Source organism: Pelodiscus sinensis, chromosome 21 (assembly GCF_049634645.1).
Source record: "Pelodiscus sinensis isolate JC-2024 chromosome 21, ASM4963464v1, whole genome shotgun sequence".
NCBI classification, from domain to species: Eukaryota; Metazoa; Chordata; order Testudines; family Trionychidae; genus Pelodiscus; species Pelodiscus sinensis.
In genome coordinates, this window is record NC_134731.1 from 4,991,325 (window position 1) to 5,018,669 (window position 27,345).

Sequence of the window (27,345 nt, forward strand, 5' to 3'; positions counted from 1 at the left end):
GCAATTTCACCTGCGTCAATTGCGTAGCTTAAGTTGAAATAGTTTAACAACTTGGCTTTAGGTGCTGCCTACACAGCAGGAAGTCAAAGGAAGAACACTTTCTCCGACTTCCCTTACTCCTCGTGAAATGAGGGTTACAGGAGTCGGAGTAAGACGTCCTCCAGCTCAACATTATTTTGAAATAAAGGTTTGTATTGTAGACACACTCTTTCTTATTTTGGAATAACATCAGTTTTTCCGAAAAGACACTGCTGTGACACTGCTGGAACCAAAGGCACACCAAGCACACACAGTAAAAGGAGAATGCACATGTTCTCCAGCACTGTGGAATGAGATTTATTAAAAAGGAGAATGCACATGTTCTCTTGCTCCCGCCCCAGTGTTTTTACAGGCATATCTTTGGCTCAGATCCTCAGAGGTATTTAGGCACTTAGCTCACAATGGGAGTTGAAATCAACGGAATAGGTACCTAAATACCATTGAGGATCTTGGCTTTGGGCAGATATTAATATAAACCCCAAAACTGGTAGGTTGTGATCCAATTTATTTGGCTCACTTGGCCAAACATGAGGTTGAGAGACTTCTTTGTCTTTCAATTGTACTAGCTAATGTACAGTGTGAATTTGGAGCACATAGCTGTGGTGTCACCAGAACAATGGACTTTCTCACAGACAAATACTAAAAGAGGTTTACCTGAATGGAGAAGGCCAAGGCAGTCGCTGCCATAAGCTGGGTTTCTGATCCTCAGGATTTATAACTAGAAAGGAAATAAACCAGTACAGAAGCAATGAGAACATATGCATCCTACCTTTTCAGTACCTCATGAGGAGAGGTTTGTGGGGCTGGGTCATCAACATGTAATAAAACTGAAGAGATTGCTGCTACAGATCCCATTAAGCTGCAATTGTATTCAGAAACCTGCAGCTATCTGTTACTGTGCTTATAAAGGTAGATTGTACTGTATCTTCTCTGCAGAACCATTTGCTGGGGAAAACATTCCTTGCAGCACTGAACAAGTCAGAGCTTATTCTGCTAAATTAACTCTTGCAGGAGAAGCCCCACTGAAATTGTCCGAGAGTCTGTTAGCACATGTGTAAAGTGAAAACTTAGCCCTTTCACTTCCAGATGTGTGTGTTTACATACATTGCCAAGATTTTCAAAACCTAATTTGGGAAACTTTAATTTTTGGGTGCCTACTTTAAAAGCTCAGTAACCACTCAATAAACAGCTGACTTTAAGTCATTTCATGGTAGGCATTCAGAATCACAAGCCACAAGGACTACAATCTTAAGACTGCAATGGTGTGTTTTTTAGAGAGACCGTAGGATTCTAGCATGTTTGTTTATACAGTAACAAATACAAGTGTACCAATTACTGCCCCCATTTTAAATGAATGTCTCTTAATGAGTAAAAAAAGAGAACAGGAGAGTGTTACTGTTGAATCTGACATTACTCACCAGCTGTAAAATTCCTTCCAGAGCACCTATTTCAACTGTTTCCAATGAAGGTCCAGACTCAGAGAGGATTATACTGAAGTGCAATTGCCTAAGCCAGAGTACAGAGATGCTCTCCTCTCACTACCATCCCTAAACGCTTCTCTTATTTATGCTGTTCCTTGTATCCTGGGGGTCACATAGCCTAATGATTATGTGGTTGCTTCTCAACAACCATACTTTGGCTAAAGAGTATTATTAGACACACAGTTTGACTAAGGGAAGCACCACTGGAGTAAAATGCCAATTGTTTGGGGGAGGTGGTTATTTTCAAATTAGCTCGTTTGAATTTTAGAACCGAATTCATTCTTCCCATAATGCCTGATTGGCAGGCCTGTGGTTACCGGAGAAGGACAACAACAATAGCTGCAGTGTCTCAGCTGTCGTGCTCTTACTACATGGTAAATGGTAGCTGCTTCCTCCTAATCTAAAGAACCTAAGGTGTGGGTGGTACAAACCAGTCGGTAGCAGTGGAGTATCACAAGCTCTACTCAGTGGAAGGCCACTACATCATTAAGAGGCATATAAAGCAGAGGAAGTTCCTTTGATCTGATTCCTTTCCCGATGAAGAAAGTATGTCCTCCTCACCAACTCCTCTCGTCCTCCAGCTAGTAGGAGGAGAGAAAGGGGAAGGCTAGCGGATGGATGGCTTGACTTAAAATATGCCTACACTGTGATAAAAACCCCATGGTGGGCAGGCAGGACTGCTCCAGCCTGCCTGCCCTCATTTAAGCAATTAACTAGTTAAATGTAACATTTAACTGGTTAACTGATTAAACGGGATTTTACATCTCTGCTTATAATATGAAGGCCTTACTATGCCTCAGCAAGGTAAATGGGATATGGACACTATGTGATCACAGTTCCCCCAAACCACATTGATAGCTCAGTGTGGGAAGCTGCACTCTTGTAATCAGTGGGAATCAGTAAGAGAACAGTAGCTAACAGTCTTGCTCAGTGCAAGGTATTTATTGCTAATAAACTCATTGCTGCCAGGATAATAAACAAGTCATTGCCAAACATGGTATATCAGAGCTTTACAGATGAAGAAAGACCTTCAGTATTCCCTGCACAGCTTTCGGTCTTTCTGCTTTCTGCCATGGTGCCACCTTCCTCTATTCCATTTTCCATTTCATCATCTCCTTGATCTTTAACGTTTGTTGCCCTTCAATGACAGAGATTTGTGTACCAAGTCATAATTTTATACTTTATTTGAGATAATTTGAATAGAAACAGACCATTAATATATAAGTCCCTGAAATTACTATGCATCTGCTTTTTGCTCTTGTGCTCTGTTGTGCTGAGCCAGGAGATCAGTTGGCAGTGGTGCATTACATTTACAATTAGACTCCAGTTATCCTCCATCCCCCTCTTTTAGGATCAGGATTTATCAGCTGCGTACAACAGCAGAAGGCAGCAGCAGCTAACCACCATATACTATTTCACTTAGGCTGCTTTCAGCAGATGCCTGAAACATTAAGCATTCTATGGCAGCAATGGCTTTGGATCAAGCCCTCTATCTAACATCATTATACCCATCTAAAGCAACCTGACCTGCAGCCCCACCAATTTCCTTCCTTTCATCAGGATATTTGGGCTGTGTGAGGGAAAAGGCATTTTGATGCCAAACAAATCAACATGTATCCATATGGGACTGTATGCGGCCCTTTGACTCCAAAATGGAGTTGTATTGTATGAGTGATTAGTACACTTGGTAAGGGGGAGGGGAGAATCTTCTGAGACATGCTCACAGCTCTCACAGCACATTCTAGGCTCTAGTGGCTGGTGCTAACAAGGGGGGAAAGATTATCTGAGGCATACACCAAGTCTTTTTTATACAGTGCTTCTATGACATTTGCCAATTTCATAATGATTTCCCAAGTAGTACTGACAAATGATTGCCCTTGTGACGGGGGCACTCGCCCCCGCACTAGAGGCTGGCCACACCAGGCAGGCGTCCGCGGGAGCACAGACGCGGCAGGAATCCCAGAGGATAGCCGTAGCGGCGCCACGCAGGCACGTGAGATCCCGGCACATACCTGGCCGGCATTAGGGCCAGGGAGGGACCCAGCCAGGGACATCTCGGGAGGAGGGAGAAGCAATGGAGGCATGGCGCGTGAGGATGCCGGGAGGGAGAGTCAAAAGGGGAAAGGAAGGGAAGGAGAGAGATCAAACGGCACTGGGGCTGGCGCGGTGTTTCCGATTCCCTTGCAGGCCAAGGCAGGGGAAAGAAGCCCGGAGTAGCCCGCTGTGGGGGCCCACCAGGGACGGACACCAGAGCCGAGGCAGGAGAGGAGCCCAGGGTGGGGAGCCCGGGTATGCCGCCCGATCAGGGAGTCTGGCAGCAGCACACTGGCCCGAGGTGGCAGGGGACCTCGCGAGGCAGGAGGCCCTGGATCTGGAGGAAGTGGACTAGGGAACATGGACCGCAGGGATGGCTGAAGGGCAGGACAGAGGCAAGGGGGGAGCCTTCCGGCAAGGAACGGAGGCCGGCTAGCCGTTCCCGGGCCTGAGGCGCAGGAACCCCTTGCTACAGCCCTAATCAGGACTTCTACTTTCCACCTACCAGAGACTATATTAATAACATGGTCCCTTCACTCTGAATCCAAGAGTAAGAGTCCCAAAGCTTGATGGCTCCTATAATGTTCTCAAGGGCATTGCTGCCACCAGAATGACAGTTTACTTTCTAGAGGATTAAGCATAGGCTTATGCAAAAATAAAAGCATAATATACTTATGAAAGAAATGTCCATTATCCCCTAACCTAACAAGGTGTCCCTGAGGTTCTCCTTGGACTTCGTCATCCTCAGGAATTGGTTGGAGAATTCTTTCTAAGAGATCATCAAGAGTAGAATGAGCCCTGTTGAATGACACATTAGAAAGGAGATTGATATACTGGATATTCTGAACAATTTCTTTATGTGAATTACTCAAGATCACCAAAGATGAAAGAACATTTATTTTAAATAGCTAATTTATGTTTCACCATTTGTGTTATTTACTTGTTGTCTCCCATGTCTGGGGAAATAGGCTTGGCAGCTTTATTATAATTTATAGTCAGTTTCACATGAAGCTTCGTATCCACAAGCACAAAATTGCGGGGTTTGGGCTGTAAAGCGTTTATATCCCTCTTAAGGCCCAATGTAAAGAGCTCTTAATTTACATAAGAATCAGGTTCTGAATGTTCATTATCAAACATTACAATGATAGAGTTATATATGGGACAGGAATTATTAAGTCAGGTGCATCCTACAAGATTAAGCAGGTGGTCCCTAGGAGGACATGGATCCCGGGTCAAGTCCCCTGTCCCAGACTCTGCTCCCACACTGTCCCTTCCCACACTTGCTCTGCCATTGCCACATTCCCACTCCACTCATTCCTCCAAGCCCAGCTCCTGCTCCATCCCCACTCCGCCTCCTCTTGCCTCTGCTCTGCCCCCTCCTGCCAGTGTCCTGTAAGCTGATTGCTTTGTTAGCTACCCAGAAGAGAATTCAAATGCCACCCAAATGATTGGCAGAGTGCCCACAGCCGGCAGCTTGTGTTTCTACTGGTGGTGCAGATCCGCACGTGCCTCGGTGCACATAACACAATATATTCTGTATATAGATGGAAAAAATTAGAGGGAACATTGGTCTTCCCCACTCACAGTGGTGGTGGGAGCGCTGAAAGTGGAGTGATGTACACAGCAGCCTGCACTGTTCTGCCACTCTCTCCCAGCCATGTTGCATAGCTTCACCGCAGCGGTGGGAAGTGCTCCACTCCACTTCCCTAAGCAATGCAGGACTCAGGGGGAGCAGGCTGGAGATAGGGCACTCTATTTCCCACCACAGTTGAGTGCAGGATGGCCAACCTCTGCTGGCACCGTGTACCAGCTCCCACCTCCAGGTAATCCCGGTCCAGCCTGGGCCTATGGGCTCCCAATCAATATGGGGAACCGTCCCATCCGCAGGACTATTGGAGTGGCTGCCATAGGCCCTCCCAAAGTGCAGAGCCCGGGGCAGCTGCCCTGAACCATCCTGTGGACAGGATGGCTCTGGGAGTATGCACTTGTCAGAAGTAATGTTCAACATAATGGAGGACAACTTACAACCTGCACACAATCAACTGTAACATAGTAGCATTCTCTGAAATGCTTTTAATTCCAGATGCAGTGCCAGAAAGACTGGCAGAACTGCTAGATTTCAATGAATATATGAAACAATACTGCTGGGAGGAGGAAACCTTTTGGGAAAGGAGGCACTTACACACGAAGGATGCGTTCCACCTAAACAAAAATGAACCAGATTGTTGGCATGTAAAATGTAAGAGGCTGTAGAGATTTTTAAAACTAAGGGCTGTGGGAAAGTCAACAGGTGTGAAAGAGCACAAAATTTGGGTAAAGACATCCAGTAGGGATGAATTTATTAAAAGGGGCACTTTCTACTCTCAGAAAGAGGAGAGGAAGGAAGTTGGTAAAACACAGTTAGGAACATACAAATGTAAAAGAATCCCATTTAAAGACAACACATGAAGGCACGTAACAGAAGACTGATGGAACCCCATGTTCCAGGTATCCCTGAACCTCAGACTGCCAGAAAATGGGATTAGATGGCAGGATTTGATGAGAGTATTGTTCAGAATTATCCTTTTCTGTTCATTCCTTCTGAAGCATCTGACACTTCTCAATTGTCGGAGATAGGATACTGGGATAGAGGGACCAATCATCTGACCCGGTTATGCTATTCTTACGTAACATAATTGAACAAACTCTACTTTAACTCTTTACCAACCAAGATCTAAATTACTTTGGAAACAGCCTTCTTACTCTTCTTTTTTAGTACCTTTCTGTTTCTTCTGCTAGATTCAATATCTCTTTATTCCATAAGCTGTGATCTACCTCTCCCTTATTCTCAAATTCTTCTTCCTCCTCTTTGTCTTCTGGATTAATCTGAGTGAGAACTATTTGCATAAACAGAGTGACTTTTAATACAAAAGACAGAAGTGGTTAAAGAAATTAAAATGCATTTGTACATCCTACTCTGCTTTTGAAGCTTTCATTTGTCAGTTTCTTTAGCATCCTGCCCCAAATCATCTGATTTTCAATTAAATAAATCCATTGTAGATATATTTTTAGAAAGGGCCAGTAGCAAGACACAGATAAGTAGTGAAATCCACCACCTTTCTATATTCACAGGAGCAAACTTATTGCTTTGTGCTAAAATGGAAAATGCACAAGGAAATAAATCTTTAATCTTTTCCCTTGCCCTTCTACATATGGCAGAAAATCAAAAGGAAACCTGTACATGTTGGCTTTGTTGCCCTATTTAGCAGGGTCCAACAATATTTATTTTCCCTAGACTTATCTTAGTAAATTTTGTTCCCTGCAGCATGTGAATTAATTCACAAGCTGCCTTCTGCTAAGCTATGATAAGCAGGAAGCAGCAGGCTGTCACTAGAATGAAATCTGAAATAGCTATACTTTATGCAAATACAAAACCCCATGCTGAATGAACAGCGAGCAACACAGGATACTGCATTCCTCACCACCTAAGAACAAGATACACCTATGTCTGAATACTCACAGTGGCCTCTTTACCTCAGGAAACTATTTTAAATGGATAAAGATCTCACACAACTTGTAGGGAAACACAAACAAGTGCCAGAATCATCCCCGAGTACCTTGTTTGCTTCTATAGAGAATAACTCATGTTTCTGACTTATTTTATCCCGCTTTTCCCCTTTCCCTTTCTAATAACAAATGTAGAGTCCACTCATTAAGGCTATGCCTACACTGCAGCTCCGTCTACATTGGCATGATCTTGCGCAACGTAAGAATTTTTGCGTTAAAGTATTTGCGCAAGAGAGCGTCTACACTGGCATGTGCTTTTGCGCAAAAGATGTGCTTTTGCACAAAAGCATCCATGCCAGTGTAGATGCTCTCTCGTGCAAGAAAGCTCCGATGGCCATTTTAACCATCGGGCTTTCTTGCGCAAGAAATTCATGTTGCCTGTCTACACTGGCCTCTTGCGCAAGAACACTTGCACAAGAGGGCTTATTCCTGAGCGGGAGCGTCATAGTTCTTGTGCAAGAAGCACTGATTTCACACATTAGAACGTCAGTGTTCTTGCACAAGAACTCCCCGCCAGTGTAGACAGGCAGCATGTTTTTGCGCAAAAGTGGGTGCTTTTGCGCAAAATCATGCCAATGTAGACACTGCCTGCAGGTATTTGTTGGCAGACAGTATGCTAATGAAGCACTCATTAGCATTTGTTGCGCTGTCATTTGCATATTCTCTGCCAATGCTTTTTGCGCAAAAACAAGCAGTGTAGATGGATTTGTTTTGCCCAAAAAAACCCTTTTGCCTCAAAAAAGGAGGTATACGGGATCTTGCGCAAAAGGGTTTATTTGCACAAAACGGACCCATCTACACTGCTTGTTTTTGCGCAAAAACCTCTTGCGCAAAAAGCATCGGCAGAGAATATGCAAATGACAGTGCAACAAATGCTAATAAGTGCTTCATTAGCATATTCTCTGCCAACAAATACCTACAGTGTAGACACAGCCTAAATGTTAAGTTTTCTATTCACCTGGTGGCTTGAGCTTCATGTCTGAAACATGACTCCCATCTATTGCAATTCCGGGTTTCAATGGCATGGGAAATTCAGTATTCTGACCTTTGGTCTCTTAAAACAGAACGCGGAACACATGATACTGGAGCTCTATGTGTTTTGTAATCGTGGCCAAATAGCTGCAACTGTCTTGGAGTATGAGATCAGAGAGGTATAAGAAATGTGAAAGGGTAATCTAAATACAAAATAAACTGTCATATCATTAGGATGAACCCTTAGGAGGAGGCACAGTATGCTCCTTACTGATTTCCTCTCAGACTGACAACTGGAGCTCTCCTTTGCTGCAAAACCTGAGACAGCTGTTCATTATCCCTCCGTTCTGGGTTACAGTGCCTACCTCAGATGAAAACTGTAGTGTCATTATACATGTTAGACAAACCAATAGCTATTATTTGAGACATTTATTTTAGAATAAGAACTGCTCGGCTGCAATGTGAAAGTTATTTGTAATTGCAATCTCAATCTCATTGTTATCTATTATTGGCAACTAACCATTCATTGGCATATTGTGCGTATGGGATTTTTTCTCCTCAAAGTCCTTATAGGTGGCATCATGTTGCTTTAAATTTTCTGTTGAAAAAAAGTAGCACTTGTTTCCTTACTGCTTCAGATATTGTTTCAAAATCTATTCCATGCTATTTGGGGCAGTATGTTACTTTTTCAACCCACATGCAGGCTAAATAATATGCAATCTGAAACTGACACAATTTAATTTTACAATTTGCCATATGATCACAAGCTACCTTTTCAGTATCAACCTCCTATTTCCTTGCTTTAGGATATGAGGAAACAAGTATACAAGGTATGTGTATGTGTATATCCCCAAAAGAGCACTCTTTTGGATTTCTGAAGGAAAAACTAACATGACGTAACTAGTAGTCTCCTTTCTCTAGGAAATTTAGATGGAACACATGACCAGAAGCAACATGTAACTTTGAATTTGTTTGTCACCACTAGGGATCTCAACATGTAGTCGAGTATGCGATTAATCAATAAATCTAGCCTATCAGAGGCAGCAGCGTCGGGCGGGGGGGCAGCGGAGTCTGCTGAATGGCAGCCTGTGTCCAGGGTGGGCCAGGTTCACTGCAGACAGAGGCTGCTTCGTGAGATGCTAGCACAGCCTCTGTCCACTGGAAGCTCAGACCCCCCTCAGATAGGGCCTGATTCAGAGGCAGCAGCGCAGGGTGGCAGGGAGCTCCCCGGAAGTGGGGCCGAGAGCACACTGGCTGCTGGCCCTGCCTCTGGGGACTGTTGAATAATTGTGTAACCACTAAAATTTGATGCGGTTCCATGATTATTCAATTAATCACTATTTAACATCCCTAGTCACCATCAGTATCACATGTAAAAAGCAGTGGCTTTTCCATGGTGCTGCTGAACCATGGTAATAAATTGTAAATTAAGATAAATTAGCAAAACCATTTTTTGCCAACCGCTGTAACAATCTATAGCAAACGCCTTTGAGGATGTATCTGCCATTTGTTTGGGAATACAAAAACATTCACCTGCCCCTAGTGTATGAACCTGTGACGGCTGAAAAATTAAGCAGTTACACGTTTATACAAGTAAGCATTTGCTAACATCCCTAGCTTCCAAGCCATCTCTCATCTAGGCCTCAACTGGAGTACTGTGTCCAGTTGGGCACCACATTTCAAGTAAAATGTGGAGAAATTGGAGAAGGTACAGAGAAGAGCAACAAGAATGATTAAAGGTGTAGAGAACATGACCCATGAAGGAAGTCTGAAAGAATTGGGCTTGTTTAGTTTGGAAAGGAGAAGACTGAGAGGGGACATGATAGCGGTTTCCAAGTATCCAAAAGGGTGTCACAAGGAGGAGAGAGAAAAATTGTTCTCCTTGATCCCTGAGGATAGGACAAGAAGCAATTGGCTTACACTGCGGCAAGGGAGGTTTAGGTTGGACATTAAGAAAAACTTCCTCACTGTCAGGGTGGTTAAACACTGGAATAAATTGCCTAAGGGGCTTGGGAATCTCCATCTCTGGAGTTATTTAAGAGCAGGTTAGATAGACATCTATCAGGGATGGTCTAACTCTAGACGGTACTTGGGTCCTGCCATAAGGGCACGGGACTGGACTCGATGACCTCTCAAGGTACCTTCCAGTTCTAGTGTTCTTTGATCCTCTGATTCAATTCAATTATTTGAATGTAAGAAGTGCAGAAGTAAGATGGGAAAGGGGAAGTAACTAATTTTGTACAACCAAGGGAGTATTTGATGTAATACAGAGGGGAAAGAGTGGAAAATTTTGCACTATATTTTCTGTCTGGAGGTATGTGCAAATAGGAGAAGAAATTTAAATCATCTATGCTGATGGGATTTGGCTCTCCTGCTCCAATTAATTTAATGGCAAATAGGCATCCAAATCCTTTCTGCATCTTTGAAGATTTCAACCTTACTTCACATGTGGAGCTGGTTTAAATGTTACAGTATAACAGTGCTCCGCAACTTGACTGCCATCACCGGGCAGAACTACTGGTCACTGTGATGTCTGTGAAACTGCCGAGTCAGAAGCCCCAAAGCCCAATTCATTATAGGAAAGTTGGTGCCAATTATGTAAGTTGTTGACATTTAATTTATTACTCATCTCATAGCAATCGCTGGCTTGAGATCTCCGTATGGTCACCTGTGCATTTTGTAGTAGTGCACCATGTTGGGGAATTCTGATCATCTATAGAAGGAGAACCATGGAAATAAAATGTAACTGAAAAGCCCCACAACATTTTAGTTTTAAGGCTGCTTACCAATTTCATCCAGTAACTCCTGGGCTGGTGGAGGCAACTCATTAATAAAGTAGTCTGATGCCCGGGATAAAGCTGGGCTCGATTCACCTGGAAAAAAAAGCCTAATCAACTAATATTGATGAATAACTACAAGCTCTGATTATAACAACATCTAACAAACCTTCCCTGAGATGGGGTCACTCACATTCTACCAAATACCCTTAAATAATTTCATAAAGCTAGCCATAGAGCTACACTTGCAGTTATATCCCTCAATTTTTTTGATGTAATTTGAAGTCAACACTTATTTACACCTACAATTTAGGTTTATCAGAGTAAGTGTCCAAATTCATAATCAGGAAACCTGGGATGTGAGTATTCTAATAAATTCACTTGCAAATGAAAAACTGCCCACTGTTCTTTCCCCTAAAAATAGACATCTGGGTAAAGGCCAGGTTGGAAACATGCTCCTTACAATAATGCAGCTCTGATATTTCGTTAATAACCTGCTGTACCTTTCCGTGGGTCACTTTGCTGAGTGACAGGAAATGGGTTACGAGATTCTTTCCTGGCCTTTCTCAAAAGTGAAGAAGCACTGAGTGTAGACAAACCACTCTGTAAAAGACCACATAAATGAAGCATAGGAGTATGAACTTTTTTTCTGTGTTCTTCTCCTCTGCTAAACCCAAGATGAGAGGAGGCAATAATCAACTAGCATAAAATTCATCTGTTCTATTCTTTGGTCTGGCCCATAACCTCACAGGCAGATCGTATACTTAGTGTGCAGCACAGAATACAAACAGGAAGACAAGGAGCTTTTGTACAAATCAGTAGCCACCTTTTAAACACTGTGATGGGTCTTCTTAGGGTTTGTCTAGACTATGGGATAAGATCGAATTAAGATACACAACTTCAGCTATGTTAATTGCATAGCTGAAGTCAAAGTAGCTTAACTCAATTTTTGCTGCTGTCCACACTGCAGGAAGTTGAAGGGTGAACACTCTCCCTTCAACTTCCCTTACTCCTTGGCCACGTCTAGACTGGCATGATTTTCCACAATTGCTTTTGTGGAAAAGAGCGTCTAGATTGGCACGGACGCTTTTCCGCAAAACAACTTTTTGCGGACAAGCATTCGTGCCAATCTAGATGCGGTTTTGCGCAAGAAAGCCCCGATAAAGCATTTGCGCTAGAGGGCTTTTGCCCGAATGGGAGCAGCATAGCATTTCTGCAAGAACACTGACAATCTTACATGAGATCGTCAGTGTTCTTGTGGAAATTCAAGTGGCCAGTGTAGACAGCTGGCAAGTTTTTCCGCAAAAGCAACTGCTTTTGCGGAAAAACTTGCCAGTCTAGATGCAGCCCTTGTGTATGTGAGCACAGGCAAACTCATCTATACTATTATAAAAGGAGAGGCATCCATCATGCTGTCTATCACATAGAACATTTGAGAATGCACTGGAAGACTTGAGAAGTTTCTAGAAAATGCCAGAGTTGAAGGGAACCCCGTCCTGTGGCAGCAGCGGGTGCAGTCACAGGTGGCTTGGCAGGCCAGGTTGGGGGGATGTGGCGGGGGCCCCCCCTTCAGGCTGCCATTGGCAGGGGTTTGGGGCCTCTGCAGCAAGTGGCCAGCAGGTGCAGCAGGGAGCTGGTGGTAAAGTTGGTCCTATGCAGACTTGTGCCCGCTAGGGCAGGCAGTTCATGGGCCAGGGCACTGCACCGCTCCTGTGCTCCAGGGACAGCGGTCCGGCAGGAGGGAACAGCAGGGGCAGCAGAGCATGGAAGGGAGCAGCTCCTTGTGGTCCATCAAGCAGCTGCTGCTGCGGTATGATGACTTCTCTGAGCGGCACATTGGGTCCGGGGACAAAGAGAAGTGGGAGATGCTGCGAACAGGGGGGCTGGTGGTAGGTCTCTGCCCATCGCACTCCACTCATCCATCCCTCAGCCCCCTTGAGCCAGTGCAATCCGGGTCTTCCCACACCCTGCCCTCCCCTACACCTGCCCCCCATGCCACCCGCTCACCCACCCCAACTTATCCTCCCTTCTCTGCTGCCCTTCCGCCCAATGCACCACAGCTGTGAGGTGGGGCTTGGCTAGTAATTATAAAAGCTAGTCAGGACTAGATACAAAAATCCTTCAATAATAAACACAAGAAGAAAAGTCTGTAATCACAAACAAGAATGCATTATCAGAATGGAAATAGGGGCTCCTAAGTAGGGAAATTTTATTCCAAAGGGATTTTTCTGGAGAGTAAGTGACAGCAGTATACATTTCTCAGCAGTGCAAGTCAAGGCAGAATTGTTCTGTTAATATGTTTAATGAACTCCAACCATGTGCCCTGCAAATCTAAAGCAGCAGAACTGACTTGATGACAGTTAACCTGTCTGCCTCTGTTCTGGATGAACAAACTGTAATTCAATCTTTAAAGGGCAACCTCCACAATGAATAACAGTAAGAAAGGGTATGTCTACACTACAGCGCTAGTTCGAACTAACTTAGTTCGAATTAGTTAATTCGAACTAAGCTAGTTCGAACTAACGCATCTAGAACTAAAAACTAGTTCGAACTAGCGTTTTGCTAGTTCGAACTAGTAAGTCCACATTGAGTGGACTCTGAACAGGGCTTAAGGATGGCCGGAAGCAGTGCCGGCAGGGCATAAAAGGAGGACTTAGAGCATGGAGATACTGTCTCAGGCTAGCCGAGGGCTGCGCTTAAAGGGTCCCGACCCCCACCCCGGACACACAGTTCTAAGGGGTGCCCCGCTTGCAAAGAAGTTCTGGCTTGGAGTGCCCTGAGTGCCCACACTGGGCACATCACACCACTCGGCCATCAGCCCGGCTGCACTTGCCGCAGGCTGCCATCTGGGGAGAGGGAGTAATTGGGGGGCTGCAGGAGAGCTTCCACCCCCAGAAGCCCGCAGAGCCAGCCCAGTCCTCCCCATCGGGGGCTCGTACCCCATTCCTCCCTCACCTCCTTCCACTTACCCTTCCCTAGCCCCCCTTCTTATTGATGTACAAAATAAAGATAACGTTTCTTCCAACATTGACTCTGTCTTTATTGAAAAAAACTGGGGGAGACTGGGAAAAGGAGGTGGGAGAGGGGAAGAGAAAGGCTGGGAGAGGGGAGGGCAACTAACATGATCAGGGGTTGGGAACAGGTCCCAGATGAAGAAAGGCTACAGAGACTGGGACTGTTCAGCTTAGAAAAGAGGAGACGGAGGGGGGACAGGATAGAGGTCTCTAAAAGCAGGGGTTGGGTGGAGAGGGTGCATTCAGAAAAGTTCTTCCTGAGTTCCCATAAAGAAGGACTAGAGGACACCAAAGGAAAGGAATGGGTAGCAGGCTTCAAACTAGTAAGAGAAAGTTGTTCTTGACAAAGCAAATAGTTAACCTGTGGAACTCCTTGCTGCAGGAGGCTGTGAAGGCTAGAACTAGAACAGAGTTTAAAGGGAAGTGAGATAAAGTGATGGAGGTTGGGTCCATGGAGTCCTATTAGCCAGAGTGTAGGAGTGGTGTCCCTGCCCAAAGTTTGTGGAAGGCTGGAGAGGGATGGCACGAGACAAATGGCTTGGTCATTGTCTTCGGTCCATCCCCTCCAGGGTCCCTAGGGTTGGCCGCTGTTGGCAGACAGGCTACTGGGCTAGATGGACCTTTGGTCTGACCCAGTACGGCCATTGTAAGCTCAGGGCTCAGTGTCGGGGGTCTCAGTGGACCCCCTTGATTTTCATGCACACCTGGTCCTGGGTGGCCAGGCTGGCAGCTCTCCTGCCCTAGACGGCCACTTTCCTGTGCCTAGTGCGGAGATCGTGGACGAGGTCCACGATGTCCGCAGTAGCCCAGGAAGGTGCCCGCCTCTTGCGGTCCAGGGCAAGCTCCCGGGAGCCGCCAGCCTGGTCCCGGCAAGAGGGGGTGGGCTGGGGGGCATCGGGTGGGTGGCTCTGTGCCGTGCCAGGTGCAGGGTCTGCTAGCTGGGTGCTGGCAGGCTTGCACCTGGCACGGGCACCGTAGCCAGCCCGTGCCCCTTTAAGGGGTCCGGGGCCGGGAGGGGGGCATAGAGTTTCCCTGGTGTTGGCCAGAGTGGCCACCAGGGAAACCTGGGGAGGGCTAGCCTCCCACTAGTTCGAACTAAAGGGCTACACAGCCCTTAGTTCGAACTAGCTAGTTCGAACTAGGCGTTAGTCCTCGTAAAATGAGGTTTACCTAGTTCGAACTAAGCGCTCCGCTAGTTCGATTCAAATTCGAACTAGCGGAGCGCTAGTGTAGCACCTATTAAAGTTAGTTCGAACTAACGTCCGTTAGTTCGAACTAACTTTGTAGTGTAGACATACCCAAAGGTATTAAGGTAACTGTTTATATATAATCCTCTTGAATAACAATCAAATTAATGTTCTCAAACCAGAATATTTTCAGCTCCAAAAACATCAGTGGAAAACTCTAAGCTTTTCTTGGAAATCTGGTATCTCTATACAGTGAATAATCACAATACAGTGCAAATTCTGTGACTGTAGCAAAGTAAAAGGACAAATTAAACCCCTCAATATAATGGTTTTCTGAATTTTGTGAACATGCAAACTACCCTTATGCCTAGAAGGATTCAATTTGTAATTTGTTTCTTGAGAAACCATTCTTCTTTAGCTGTGCAGCCCTCCCCAACCCCATTTTAAAGATTCCCTTTCTGTGTAACTTGTAATTTATAAATCTGAAAACTCAAACCTCTTTCTAAGCAGATGTAAATCTCACCTTCACCAAGACAAAGAGGTTTACAAATCAACTGCAAACTCTGATATCTTCTGAGATACCACCTTCTATATGCACACAAATGTTTTGATTGAGAGTTGGGAGTGATCTTAGTACCAAGAATTTCCTGTTTCATTCTTGATCAAACTGCTCAGTGAACCCCAGATCAAGCAATATAAGAGCTAACTTCTAGGAGAACTCAGATTCAGTGTAAAATTTTACTTTCCTCTTTGCACTATGGGTGAGTTGCACTGAGGAATGAAAAATGTCCTGCCTACCAATAAAGATGCCAAAAATTAAGCCAGATAAAAAAAAAACCTTCCTCAATTTTACCATGTCCTTCATAGAATAACAAGCCTGTTCTGGGTTCACGAATTGTTTGAAGACATTATAATACATAATTATATACACCGAAAATTCTTATTAAAATAGAGTGTGACATCCTGAGTCCAATGAAATTAATATAAGTTTTATCATTGACTCCAACAATGCGGAGATATAACCCAGAATGTATACTAACTTATATGGTTCCTTATAAGCATACCTCTTGCAGTTATATTAAGACATTTGGAAAATATGAGAGAGGAGAAAGAGTTTAGGAATTTGCTAGCATAAAGGAAATACAATTTCCTACACTTACAGGCTCAGTCAATCCAGAGGAGTAGGTTTCAGAAGAAAGGAAGGTGGTTTCTGAGTTCTTTCCCTTTTCATGGGCTGTAATGAAGCTACTGGACATTGTTATGGAAGCTTCCTGAGTAGCCCAACAAGAGGTATCCAGGGGAATTTCATGGCAGTCTCCACATTTCTTGATGACTGATGACACCTTTTTCACTGGGAAAAAAGTAAGAGAAAAGCTTCTTTGCTTTTTATTTTGTTGCAACTAAGCTGACATTGCATTTTAATATACATGGAGTGAGATTTTTAAAGAAGTCAGGTATGTAATTGCATGGGTAATTTACTTATGTGAATACAAACCAAACTCTGAACAATCTTTGCTCACAATAGTTGCTCACTACACAGAAATTCAGTGTACACTTACGGATTGTGACTGACATCTCCAATTCCCCTATGACAAAAAGGATGTCCACTCATGAATCTCTAACTACCCAACTGATAGAGACACTGAGAGCATAAGCAAAGAAAAGCAACATGATATTTTAAAAAAATAATATTTAAGTTCAATGATCACAACGTAGTGAAAATCTTGGTTCCTACCCCCAAAGAGTTGAGTAATTCTCCGATCCTTTCCCCTGAGGAGTTACCTGGGCTGAGTGGAGTGCTGACACTAGTTGGTGCATGATCCATTCTGGGGGTTTTACAAATTATATCCTTACAAAAATTCTCTTGCTCACATGAAATACTGGACAAATCCTGAATATCTGTCAATGATCTAGAGGATTGATAGTGAAAGAGATTCGGATGGTTAGAAGATCTGTTTTTAACTGCTTCCTCCTTACACGGTCTGTGTTATTACATCACCCTACTTTCAAGGCTCTAGAATGTTGCTAAGAATTGTTTGATTTTCCTTAGGGAAGTGAGAGATTCCTTGGGAATGGAGGGGAACCTAAGGCCCAGGGGCTCCGGCTTGCCTGGATCCAGGCTCTAAGGCTTGGGACTTCCCTCAACACCCTCTCGTACACTGAACTCCTCATTTTTGGATCCACCCCAGAGCCTAGGAGGCCCCATAAAATCTACTTGCCTGGGCCCCCCAGGCTCTGGTGTGTGAGGGGAATATGGAGAGTGTCTTTCTCCTTCTCAGTTGGGGGCCAAGTCAGTGAGGGTTTTTTTGGGGGGGGGAGGCCCCCAACTGATTCTTCTGTGGCTCAGAAGCCCCTGATCCAAAAAAGGTTCCGCATCCCTGCCTTAGGATAACTGCATGTGGAGTTCTCAGAAGGCTACAAAATACCTAGTCCAAAGATTCAAAAGAGCTTAGAAAGAGAAAATCTATTTTAGCTACCAACCTAGAATTTTTTTTCAAAACCTCTTCCATGCAGCAATTTTATTCTACAAGATGCTCAGAAGGAGATTACCACTCCACAAGAGAATGCTAACAAAACTGACTCCACGGCTCAGGAAAGGATCTCCTGACTTAAACAAGAGACTTCAGGTAGAAAACAGACAAGTTTGGCGCTCTTGATTCTTGCAGCTTTAGTTGTTCTTCAAGTGAATTACTTGGACTAATTAGACACATATACGCAAAAGAGACTTTGGGTGTCTTCTTAAGGGTTTAAATGCTTGTAGGACATGGGCCAAACTGAGGAACCCAGCATCTCCACTAGCTACACTCTGAAGTCTCTCCCCTTATGACTGTAATCTAATAAGCTTTGTTGATCAGAAGGGAAATTTCAGCTGAACCATTGTCTCAGGAATTTATGTGACCTCCATTTATATGTGACTTTTTTTTAAGTTTGTTTTTCAATTTAAAATCAAAGCCCAGAAGTTCATTCTGCCAAGTGCTCCTGTCCTACCAAAATAATAGCCTCCATTATATTAGTTGTTTGCTGTGAGAGGTTTTTAACTGGAAACTAAGGATTTTCTCTCTCAAAAAAGGAAAGTAATTTTGTTTCTGTCTTCAATTTAACTTGCTCCGAGGGAACAGTGATCCCCTAATATTTTAACATCTAAGCACAACATCCAACATTTTATTTCATTAATTTAATTATTCACGAACATAAAAATAATCTGAACTAAGCTAAAGTCAATTGTAGATGTTTGATTTTTTATACCTATCCTCCCTGCTTATCATGATGAAGTATTATCGCTGTAATTCACATGGCATCCTGTTTTTGAATTTCTGGTCTATCACACTTTTTCGTTTCATATAAAAAGAGAACTCTTAGAATGGCAATGATTGATTTGCTGCAGTTTCACTATGAAACAGTGTGTGTCCTTACATATCTTTCTCTTTGAACTCTTTCAGTGTCTCCTTAGGTATAATTTCTTGTGATGCTTCAGCACTGGAAAGAGAAAAAAATTAAGAGTTCATATTCATCAATTCTCTTGGAAAACCATGAAAATAAACTTATAAAAAGAGCATAAAAGAAACTGAAGACATTTAAAAGACTAGTTCTGTGGGGTTAGCATGAAGCTTATAAAGATCAGAACTTTTTAAAGTCTTGACGCATTAGTATAGAGGGTAAGAGAAAAGATGAAGTACACAGCGGATATGAATCTGTACTGTATCTTACACAATCAATGTATACACTACAAATGACAGGCTTTTCAAACCAAACCATTTGAAAATGAAATCAAAACATGTCAAAGACTTTTCATTACTTTTTTTCCTCCACATTTCCTCTGTCTTTTTATATTCTAAACTATTTAGGACTCTTTCTTATTAGGCATATGTACAATACCTTGTGCAGTGGGATCTTGATCTTGGCTGGTGCCACCGTATATTAATTAATACAAACAAATGAGAATACTGGAAACATAAAAACCTGACCTGACAGTTCATCATGGCTGCATGTCTCCAAACACTGAGCTATTAACACCAGAAGGTGATCATAGACAAGTCTACTTCAAATTCTGCCTCATGTCATCCAAGGCAGGAGAACTGAACCTCCACGGAGTGGGGAGGGAAATCATCCCTGTGACCTCTGTACACCACACACTTGTCCCCCGTTTCCCTTCCACAGCAGCTGTGGTGCCACTGGTTATTACATTCACTAGGTACTCCCCATTCCTCCATAAAGGTGCAGGAGTCAGAAAGATTCTTGAGTCACGCTTGAGTAAGGCCTTTCCTCAGCTTAGAATCATAGAATACTAAAACTGGAAGAGACCTCAAGAGATCATCGAGTCCAGTCCCCTGCCCTCACGGCAGGACCAAGCACCACCTAGATCATCCCTGATACATATGTATTCAACCTGCTCTTAAATATCTCCAATGATGGAGATTCCACAATCTCCCTAGGTAATTTATTCCAGTTTTTAACCACCCTGATAGTTTGGAAGTTTTTCCTAATGGCCAACCTAAACCTCCCTTGTTACTATTTAAGCCCACTGCTTCTTGATCTATCATCAGAGGCCAAGGAGAACAACTGTTCTCCCCCCTCCTTCTAACAACCTTTTAGATACTTGAAAACTGCTATCATGTCCCCTCCCAGGCTATGTCTAAACTACATCCCTTTTCTCGAAAAAATGATGTAAATTAGACACTTCGAAATTGCAAATGAAGCTGGGATTTAAATTTCCCATGCTTCATTTGCATAATGGCAACCATGGTTTATTTTGAAACGGGACTTTTTGAAAGAAAAACGGCTGTTTAGATGGGGATCGATCAAAAATAAAACCCTTTTTCAAAAGACCCTATACACCTGAAAAAATGAGGCATATAGGATCTTTCGAAAAAGGGTTTATTTTCGATTGATGCCCATCTAAACAGCTGCTTTTCTTTCGAAAAGCCCCACCACCATTATGCAAATGAAGCACGGGAAATTTAAATCCTGGCTTCATTTGCAATTTCAAAGTGTCTAACTCACATCCTTTTTTCAAGAAAAGGGATGTAGTTTAGATACAGCCCCAGTCTTCTCTTTTCTAAACTAAACAAGCCCAATTCTTTCAGTCTTCCCTCATAGGCCAGGTTTTCTAGACCACTAATCATTTTTGTTGCTCTTCTTTGGACCTTCTCCAATTTCTATACGTCTTTCTTGAAACATGGTGCCCAGAACTGGACACAATACTCCAACTGAGTCCTAATCAGTGCAGAGAAGAGCAGAAGAATGACTTCTTGTGTTTTGCTCATAACACTCCTGTTAATGCATCCCAGAATCATGTTTGGTTGGTTGTTTTTTTTGAAACAGCATCACACTGTTGACTCATATTTAGCTTGTGGTCCACTATAACCCCTAGATCCCTTTCTGCAGTACTCCTTCCTAGACAGTCACTTCCCATTTTGTAAGTGTGAAACTGATGGTTCTTTCCTAAGTAGAGTACTTTGCATTTCCCTGGAGAGGTGAGCATTGAAAGACACAAGCGGATGGGCTGGCTGGAACAGATGGGTACAGGGTGTCAGCATTTCTAGCCCCCGGGGAGGAAGTGCTAGCTGCTTAGCTTTGTGGGCAGAGCCTGAGAGGTGCTGACTAGGTCACTGGCCACGTTTGGGTCTGGCGCTGTGGCTTAAGACTTAATCTTTGTATTCATGCCCATCAGTATGAAAGAAGATATTTGCATATATATTTGCAAGTATATGGAACCACACTTAAGTTGCGGCCCTCGGCATGTGCTGTATCATTGTAGCCCCTGGGGCTTCCAAAGTTGTGTAGCCCTGCACTATTTATACAACTCCTTTTTTATTTTTAGATCATATAAGATCTCCTGGTTGATACAAGGTGGTCTCCTGCCAAACTTTCTATCTTTCCTACTTAGTGGAATAGTTTGCTTTTGGGCCCTTAATAATGTCCCGTTGAAAAACTGCCAATTGTCTTCAGTTGTTTTTCCTCTTAGTCTTGCTTCCCATGGAATCTTACCTACCAGCTCTGTGAGTTTACTAAAATCTGCCTTCCTAAAATCCATTGTCTTCATTTGCTGTTCTCCCTTCTACGATTCCTTAGAAGCATGAACTCTATGATTTCACGATCGCTTTCACCCAAGCTGTCTTCCACTTTCAAATTTTCAACCAGTTCCTGCCTATTTGTAAAAATCAAATAAAAAACAGCCTCCCCGCAATAGCTTTCTCACCCTTCTGAAATAAAAAATTGTCTCCAATGCAGCCCAAGAAATGTGTTGGATAATCTGTGCCATGATGTGTTAGTTTCCCTGCTTGAGTCACTCCAAGAAATAGCCAGCAGTCAGAAATGGTGCACACAGATGGGATACTGGGTATGGATTTACCTCTCTATTCCCCATTTCAGTATGTGTACTACATCTAACATACACAGAATTATTTTTCTTATTTTAATCTTAACTATCTCATTAAGCAAAGATGGGGATAGATAGTATCACAGTCAAAGGTAAAATCTCATCCACCAGGCTTATGAAAGCCCTTTTTATATTTCCTTGCTAGAAAATACATAAATCACCATTTTAAAAAAATACCATGGACATCTTATTTGAGCATTAAGTATTTCAGTAGGATTAATAAAGAGAGAGCATGTTCTGTATAACCTAATTTTTGTTTGAAGTAGTATAATAAGTCTTTCTACCTGGCTACCGGAGTATGGTTGAGTTGATTCACTCCCACTTCATTACTGCCACGGTTTTTTACTGCTGTGTTGCAGAGAAATATTTTCTCTCCTGAATACAAATAGCAAATGTTCCTTTTTATTAGGTTTTGCAAATAAAAAAGTGAAACATTACTTACTGAACAGGAAATTGCAACTTTATTATATTTTCAGTTCTTGTGACTTCTGTTTTTGTTATTCTAAGAGACAAATGCATTTTTAAAGATGCATTTTCATAAATATATCCCAGATGCCAAGCCATTCTGCCAACTGGGATTATGGAAACATTTACAAATCCTCATTGAATAAGGACTGACAAAAATAAACATACAATGATATTCTACTCATTCCAGATATATTATTTCAGGCCCAAAAGGTCTCACACCCAAGGGAAGTGTGAGAATCAGAATATTAGCATAGATATAAAAACTCTAATTCGATTTCCTTGTCTCTTGCTAGCACATTATGCGAAGCTGCTAACTCAATAATAGGTACAAAAGAAATAGGTCACATCAGATTTCTGGCTGCAGTGTTACAAGTGTATGATCAAAACTTCACAACTCCAAGAATTCATTGATCATGGACCCTCAATTCCCATTGAACGTACTGGGAATGGAGACAACCAGGCCTGTATGAGTCCAATTTCAGCTTCTACTGGGGAAACTGATGACTAAATATTAGCAATGCCGACATTTGGCAGTCCTGTGCCACAAAAGTAAGGACATGGAAATATCCACTGCAAGGAGGAAACACAAATAACAAACACGTATTTAATAGTGTTGTAGCTGTGATGGTCCCAGATATGAGAGAGACAGGGCAGGTGAAGTAGTATATTGGTGAAAGAGACAAGCTTTTGAGTTTCATAGAGCCCTTCCTCAGGTCTGAGGTAGGTAACCAGAATGTCTAAGCTAAGCATTACCTGACTCTGTATCACTAGGCACCGGTTTCTGTACACAGGTTTCTTGGGTTACTTCTAACTCATCTTCAGAACTTGAGATCTGAAGAGACAGAATGCATCAAATTAAATTTCTCACAAGAGAGCTATAAAAGGAGAATCCTTGGCCCTGTGCAATGTGCACCCTAATCAGGGTGAGGAGAGGCAAATCGTTCAAGAGCTTCTCATTTTTAGGTCTAGTATTGTACAGCATGCATTGTATCTGACATCCTTCACAAACAATTTAATCCTCTCTAGGAATTGAATAAAAACTGCCTCCCAACATGCAACAGTAAAATGAAAAGTGCTAGCAGGGGAAGATTTAGTTTAAGAGTGGTCAAAAACTTTTCTTAGCCTAACAGCAGAGTTTTTAATTTTAAGGTTACATAAAAGCCTAAATCTCCTTGTAAAAATGAGCCAAGAGAACATGCTTTAAGGAATAAGGCTAGTTCTTTGAGAGGTACAGATTTATCGGAGGGCTTGAGAAAGCAGTGCTTGCCAATAAATATAATGCAATATAGATCACTCTTTTTACATACCAACATAAACAAACCCACAAGTGGTTTTATTTGCCCTTTAGCTTGAGATACATTTTATTCCTGTGCAGACTTTGCTTTTACCTCTTGTTCTGAGTTTCCCTGAGCTGCTGGAGAAAAAAAATAATCCGGATCAGGAGTGAAAAACTCATCTGATATGTCAGGAGAGGAATTGGAGGAACGAGTTAATTCACTTGAATGCTCCTGCGAAAGGTGGTATAAAATGTCATAAAGTTATGATGCTGTCACAACTATGTCCATATTTATAACATATAAGAGTATAATGTATAAGAGTATAATATACTCTTAGTCAAAAACGATAAATAATAACATGTTTTCTATTCTATTGTAATTTCAGACTGAAAACAATGAGTTTCCTTCACTCAGGTGTATAATTTTTATTTTGCTTACATTTCCACCTTTAGGATAACTACAGGCAGTCCCTGAGTTACGCGGATCCGACTTACGTCGGATCTGCAGTTACGAACAGGGCCCTCCCTCTCCCTGGTCTCCAGCAGACCAGGGAGAGGAAGCAAAGCGGCGGAACACGCGGGCAGCGGACAGCCCAGCGGACGTGTCTGGGCTGTCCGCTGCCCGCGTGTTCCGCCGCTTTGCTCCCCTTCCCCCTGGTCTGCAGCAGAGCAAAGCAGAGCAAAGCCACGGAGCCCGAGGGCAGCAGGACAGCCACGGCACGTCTGGGCTGTCCCGCTGCCCCCGTGCTCCGCGGCTTTGCTCCCGACGCCTATGGTACAGCAGCTGGGGCGCTGCCGGTTGGTCCCGTAGCGCCGCTCTGGGCGCTACTGGACCAACCCGGCAGCACCCCAGCTGCTCTGCCGCAGGCGTCCTGATTCAGCCACTGCTGGTCAGTTTCAGCAGCGGCTGAATCAGGACGCCTGGGGCAGAGCAGCTGGGGTGCTGCTGAGTTGGTCCAGTAGCGCCGAGGAGCGGCGGCGCTACTGGACCAACCCAGCAGCACCCCAGCTGCTCTGCCCCAGGCGTCCCCAAGTCAGCCGCTGCTGAAACTGAGCAGTGGCTGACTACAGGAAGCCCCTGCCCCGGGCTTCCTGGAATCAGCCGCTGATCAGTTTCAGCAGCAGCTGACTTGGGGATGCCTGGGGTTCTTAAGTTGAATCTGTACGTAAGTCAGAACTGGCGTCCAGATTCAGCCGCTGCTGAAACTGATCAGTTTCAGCAGCGGCTGAATCTGGACGCCAGTTCCGACTTACATACAGATTCAACTTAAGAACAAACCTACAGTCCCTATCTTGTACGTGACCCGGGGACTGCCTGTATTGCATTTAAATTATTTCTTGGAATTACCCCTTCAGTTATTACAGGACTACTATGATAGTAGCTGGCGTACCACCTTGTGCAGTAGGCTCATCAGATCCCAGAGAAGAAGCGCTGCAGCTATGCTAGGGGAGTACTCAGAAAGTCCTCCCACCAGGACATTAAGGCCTGGTCTAGAATACAGGATTAGGTCAATGTAAAGTGCCTTGCATTGACCTAACTGTGGAAGGGTATGTCTACACTGCCACCCTAGTTCGAACTAGGGTGGTTAATGTAGGCAACCGAAGTTGCAAATGAAGCCCAGGATTTGAATTTCCCGGGCTTCATTTGCATCTTGCCAGGTGCCGCCATTTTTAAATCCCCGCTAGTTCGGACTCCGTGCCCGCAGCTACACGCGGCACGGAGTAGGTAGTTCGGATTAGGCTTCCTATTCCGAACTACCGTTACTCCTCATGGAACGAGGTGTACCGGTAGTTCGGCTTCCTAATCCGAACTACCTACTCCGTGCCGCGTGTAGCCGCGGGCACGGAGTCCGAACTAGCGGGGATTTAAAAATGGCGGCGCCCGGCAAGATGCAAATGAAGCCCGGGAAATTCAAATCCCGGGTTTCATTTGCAACTTCGGTTGCCTACATTAACCACCCTAGTTCGAACTAGGGTGGTAGTGTAGACATACCCGAAGGGTCTTCACTTAAATCTGGCTCCTGCTGATGTAAGTGCCACTCTACCATGATTTAGAAACACCAGCTCCCTGAATGGTGCAGCGACTTGGTCAATGTAATTAGGTTGACACAATGTCAGTGTATACATTGCTTTGCTTAAGTTGACGGTTGGTTACTGGCTTTCAGGAGCTGTCCCACAGTGCATACATTGGCAATATAATGCAAAGGTGGGGAACCTCAAGCGATTTAGTAACTGCAGTGGGTGAATACTGATGTAAATTAGGTCAACATATTTCTGTAGTGTAGACATGGCCCGAGTACCATGAGAAATGGAACTGTCAAAACAGAATGGTGTCTTCTTCCTCCTGAATCAGTCCTGATGCCTAAAGTAGTGTCAGAGAGTGCTGTGCTGCCAGAGGGACTATTTTTCAGACCTCTTATGGGCATTAAAATAGCCAATAACATTTTTGTTGGAATAAGTGTCAAACTCTGGCAACAAATCATAATTACATACAGTTGGCATTAACTAAATTGCCCTGGAGCTTTTATTCAGTTCCTTCATCCAATTGTTCCAATGTGCTGTTAAACCTCCCAGACATGTTGTAAAACAGATCTTGTTTGTGCTGCAAGGCCCATCTCTTTCCCCAAGCATCTGAGGAGGAGGTAAGATGCCTTTGTCGACCACGCCACATCTAGACTGCCGCGCTGTGCCGTTCAACTGATAGTCAGCACAGCGCGGCAGCCATTTTTATTTTAATGAAGCGGGGATTATTTAAATCCCAGCTTCATTGACTATGTCGAGTAAACTACTTTACATAACTCCGTCGACGGAGCCATGTAGTCTAGACGCACCCCTAGGGAACTCATAGCTAAAAAATCAGCTATGATGGTTGCCTTCATTTTTCAGTAATCAACATGGACAAAACAAGTATATAATCATCCTGTCACAAAACTGGCATACATTATTAATACTAATTACATTTCTTGGATTACTGTACGTACACAACAGGTATCCTCGGCTTTTGTTGGACTGATTGAATTCTTAGGAAGGTTTGCTCCATACTCCGCTTGCTCATCTTTTGCTAGGGACTGCCAACTTCTGCCTAATAAATTGAAGCATATCAGAATGGAACATAATTCTTATGCAAAGGATAATGTGGCTTGAATACTTTGTGCAACTGATGGAATATAAATAAGAATAAATTTATGAATGGCAGTAAAGCTACCTGATCTATTGGGAATGGAAAGGTAATGACACCCATGACTAAATCCAGACATGTGAATCTTCACTAAGAATTGTCCTGAAAACATTCTTCAAAATGGAATCCATGTACATGTCACGAATGAGTCATTTAAAAAAATCTCAATTAGCCACAAATTAGTATTGAAGCTAGCACCTGTGTCAATCACGCGCTCTTTTGAAAGTGAAGGTAAAGTCTAGCCACAGCGGATCCTGTGCTCCTCAAAAAATGAGGAGTTACTTTCACTTTTGAAAGGGTCCGTGATTGGCACAGTGCCTGAACGTGAGTATGCAAATTAATCCCGGGATATTTAAATCCTGGGCTCATTTGCACTTTCAAAGTGCTTGATTTGCATCCCTCTACCGACAGAGGGATGCAGTCTGGAGGTAGCCCTAGTGTGACATGAGGGACATGAGTTTACAGTGAGACATATAGCAGGTGGATCAAGCCATGAACCAGATTTCATAAGATTTCAGGGACAGAGCTTTCAAGTGGGAGTCCATAGTCAATTAGATATTGATTCCTATAATTTGTTTGTAAACTTAGTAGTGGCCAGTGGCGTGCGCACATGTGCACGCATGTGTGTGTGCCTGCTAATGTCCCCACACCACATTTAGCAGTAGCTAAATCCACTTACAAGGTGAGGATATAGCTACGGTCAGTGTTCCCTCTAATTTTTTATGTCCATGTGTGAAATGACTTTTGTGATGTGCACCAATACGGAGGTGATAGATCATATAACCTAGTATGGCAAAGGGTTGGGGTGAGAGCTCTAAATGGGGGCTCCAGGCTGGGGTAGGTGGTTTGGGGACAGGAGGGGGTGAGGGCTCTTGAATAGGGCTGGGGATGAGGAGTTTGAGGGGCAAAAGGGAGTTCAAGGCTAGGGGGTGGGGTTGAGGGATCCGGAATACAAGAGGGGGAAGCAGGTTGAGGCAGGAGGTTGGGGTTCAAA

General features: G+C 43.6%; 1 protein-coding gene across 6 annotated transcripts in view; it reads right to left on the reverse strand.

Annotated features, from left to right (window-relative positions):
* TEX14 (testis expressed 14, intercellular bridge forming factor) overlaps positions 1-27,345 on the reverse strand; it is a 93,876-nt gene that overhangs the window by 921 nt on the left and 65,610 nt on the right. For 4 of the 6 annotated variants that reach the window (XM_075904674.1, XM_075904673.1, XM_075904675.1 and 1 more), the window contains 14 exons: positions 26,155-26,255; positions 23,286-23,405; positions 22,651-22,729; positions 21,714-21,804; positions 18,465-18,527; positions 16,833-16,960; positions 16,211-16,401; positions 11,353-11,452; positions 10,859-10,945; positions 8,593-8,670; positions 6,313-6,430; positions 4,257-4,352; positions 2,549-2,658; positions 694-757 (listed from right to left, as the gene is read on the reverse strand). In XM_075904674.1, coding sequence (XP_075760789.1) covers positions 694-757; positions 2,549-2,658; positions 4,257-4,352; positions 6,313-6,430; positions 8,593-8,670; positions 10,859-10,945; positions 11,353-11,452; positions 16,211-16,401; positions 16,833-16,960; positions 18,465-18,527; positions 21,714-21,804; positions 22,651-22,729; positions 23,286-23,405; positions 26,155-26,255 — 1,426 coding nt within the window. Of the gene's footprint in view, positions 1-693; positions 758-2,548; positions 2,659-4,256; positions 4,353-6,312; positions 6,431-8,592; positions 8,671-10,858; positions 10,946-11,352; positions 11,453-16,210; positions 16,402-16,832; positions 16,961-18,464; positions 18,528-21,713; positions 21,805-22,650; positions 22,730-23,285; positions 23,406-26,154; positions 26,256-27,345 lie in introns of those variants that run through there. The other 2 variants (XR_012897039.1, XR_012897040.1) reach the window with 2 other exon arrangements.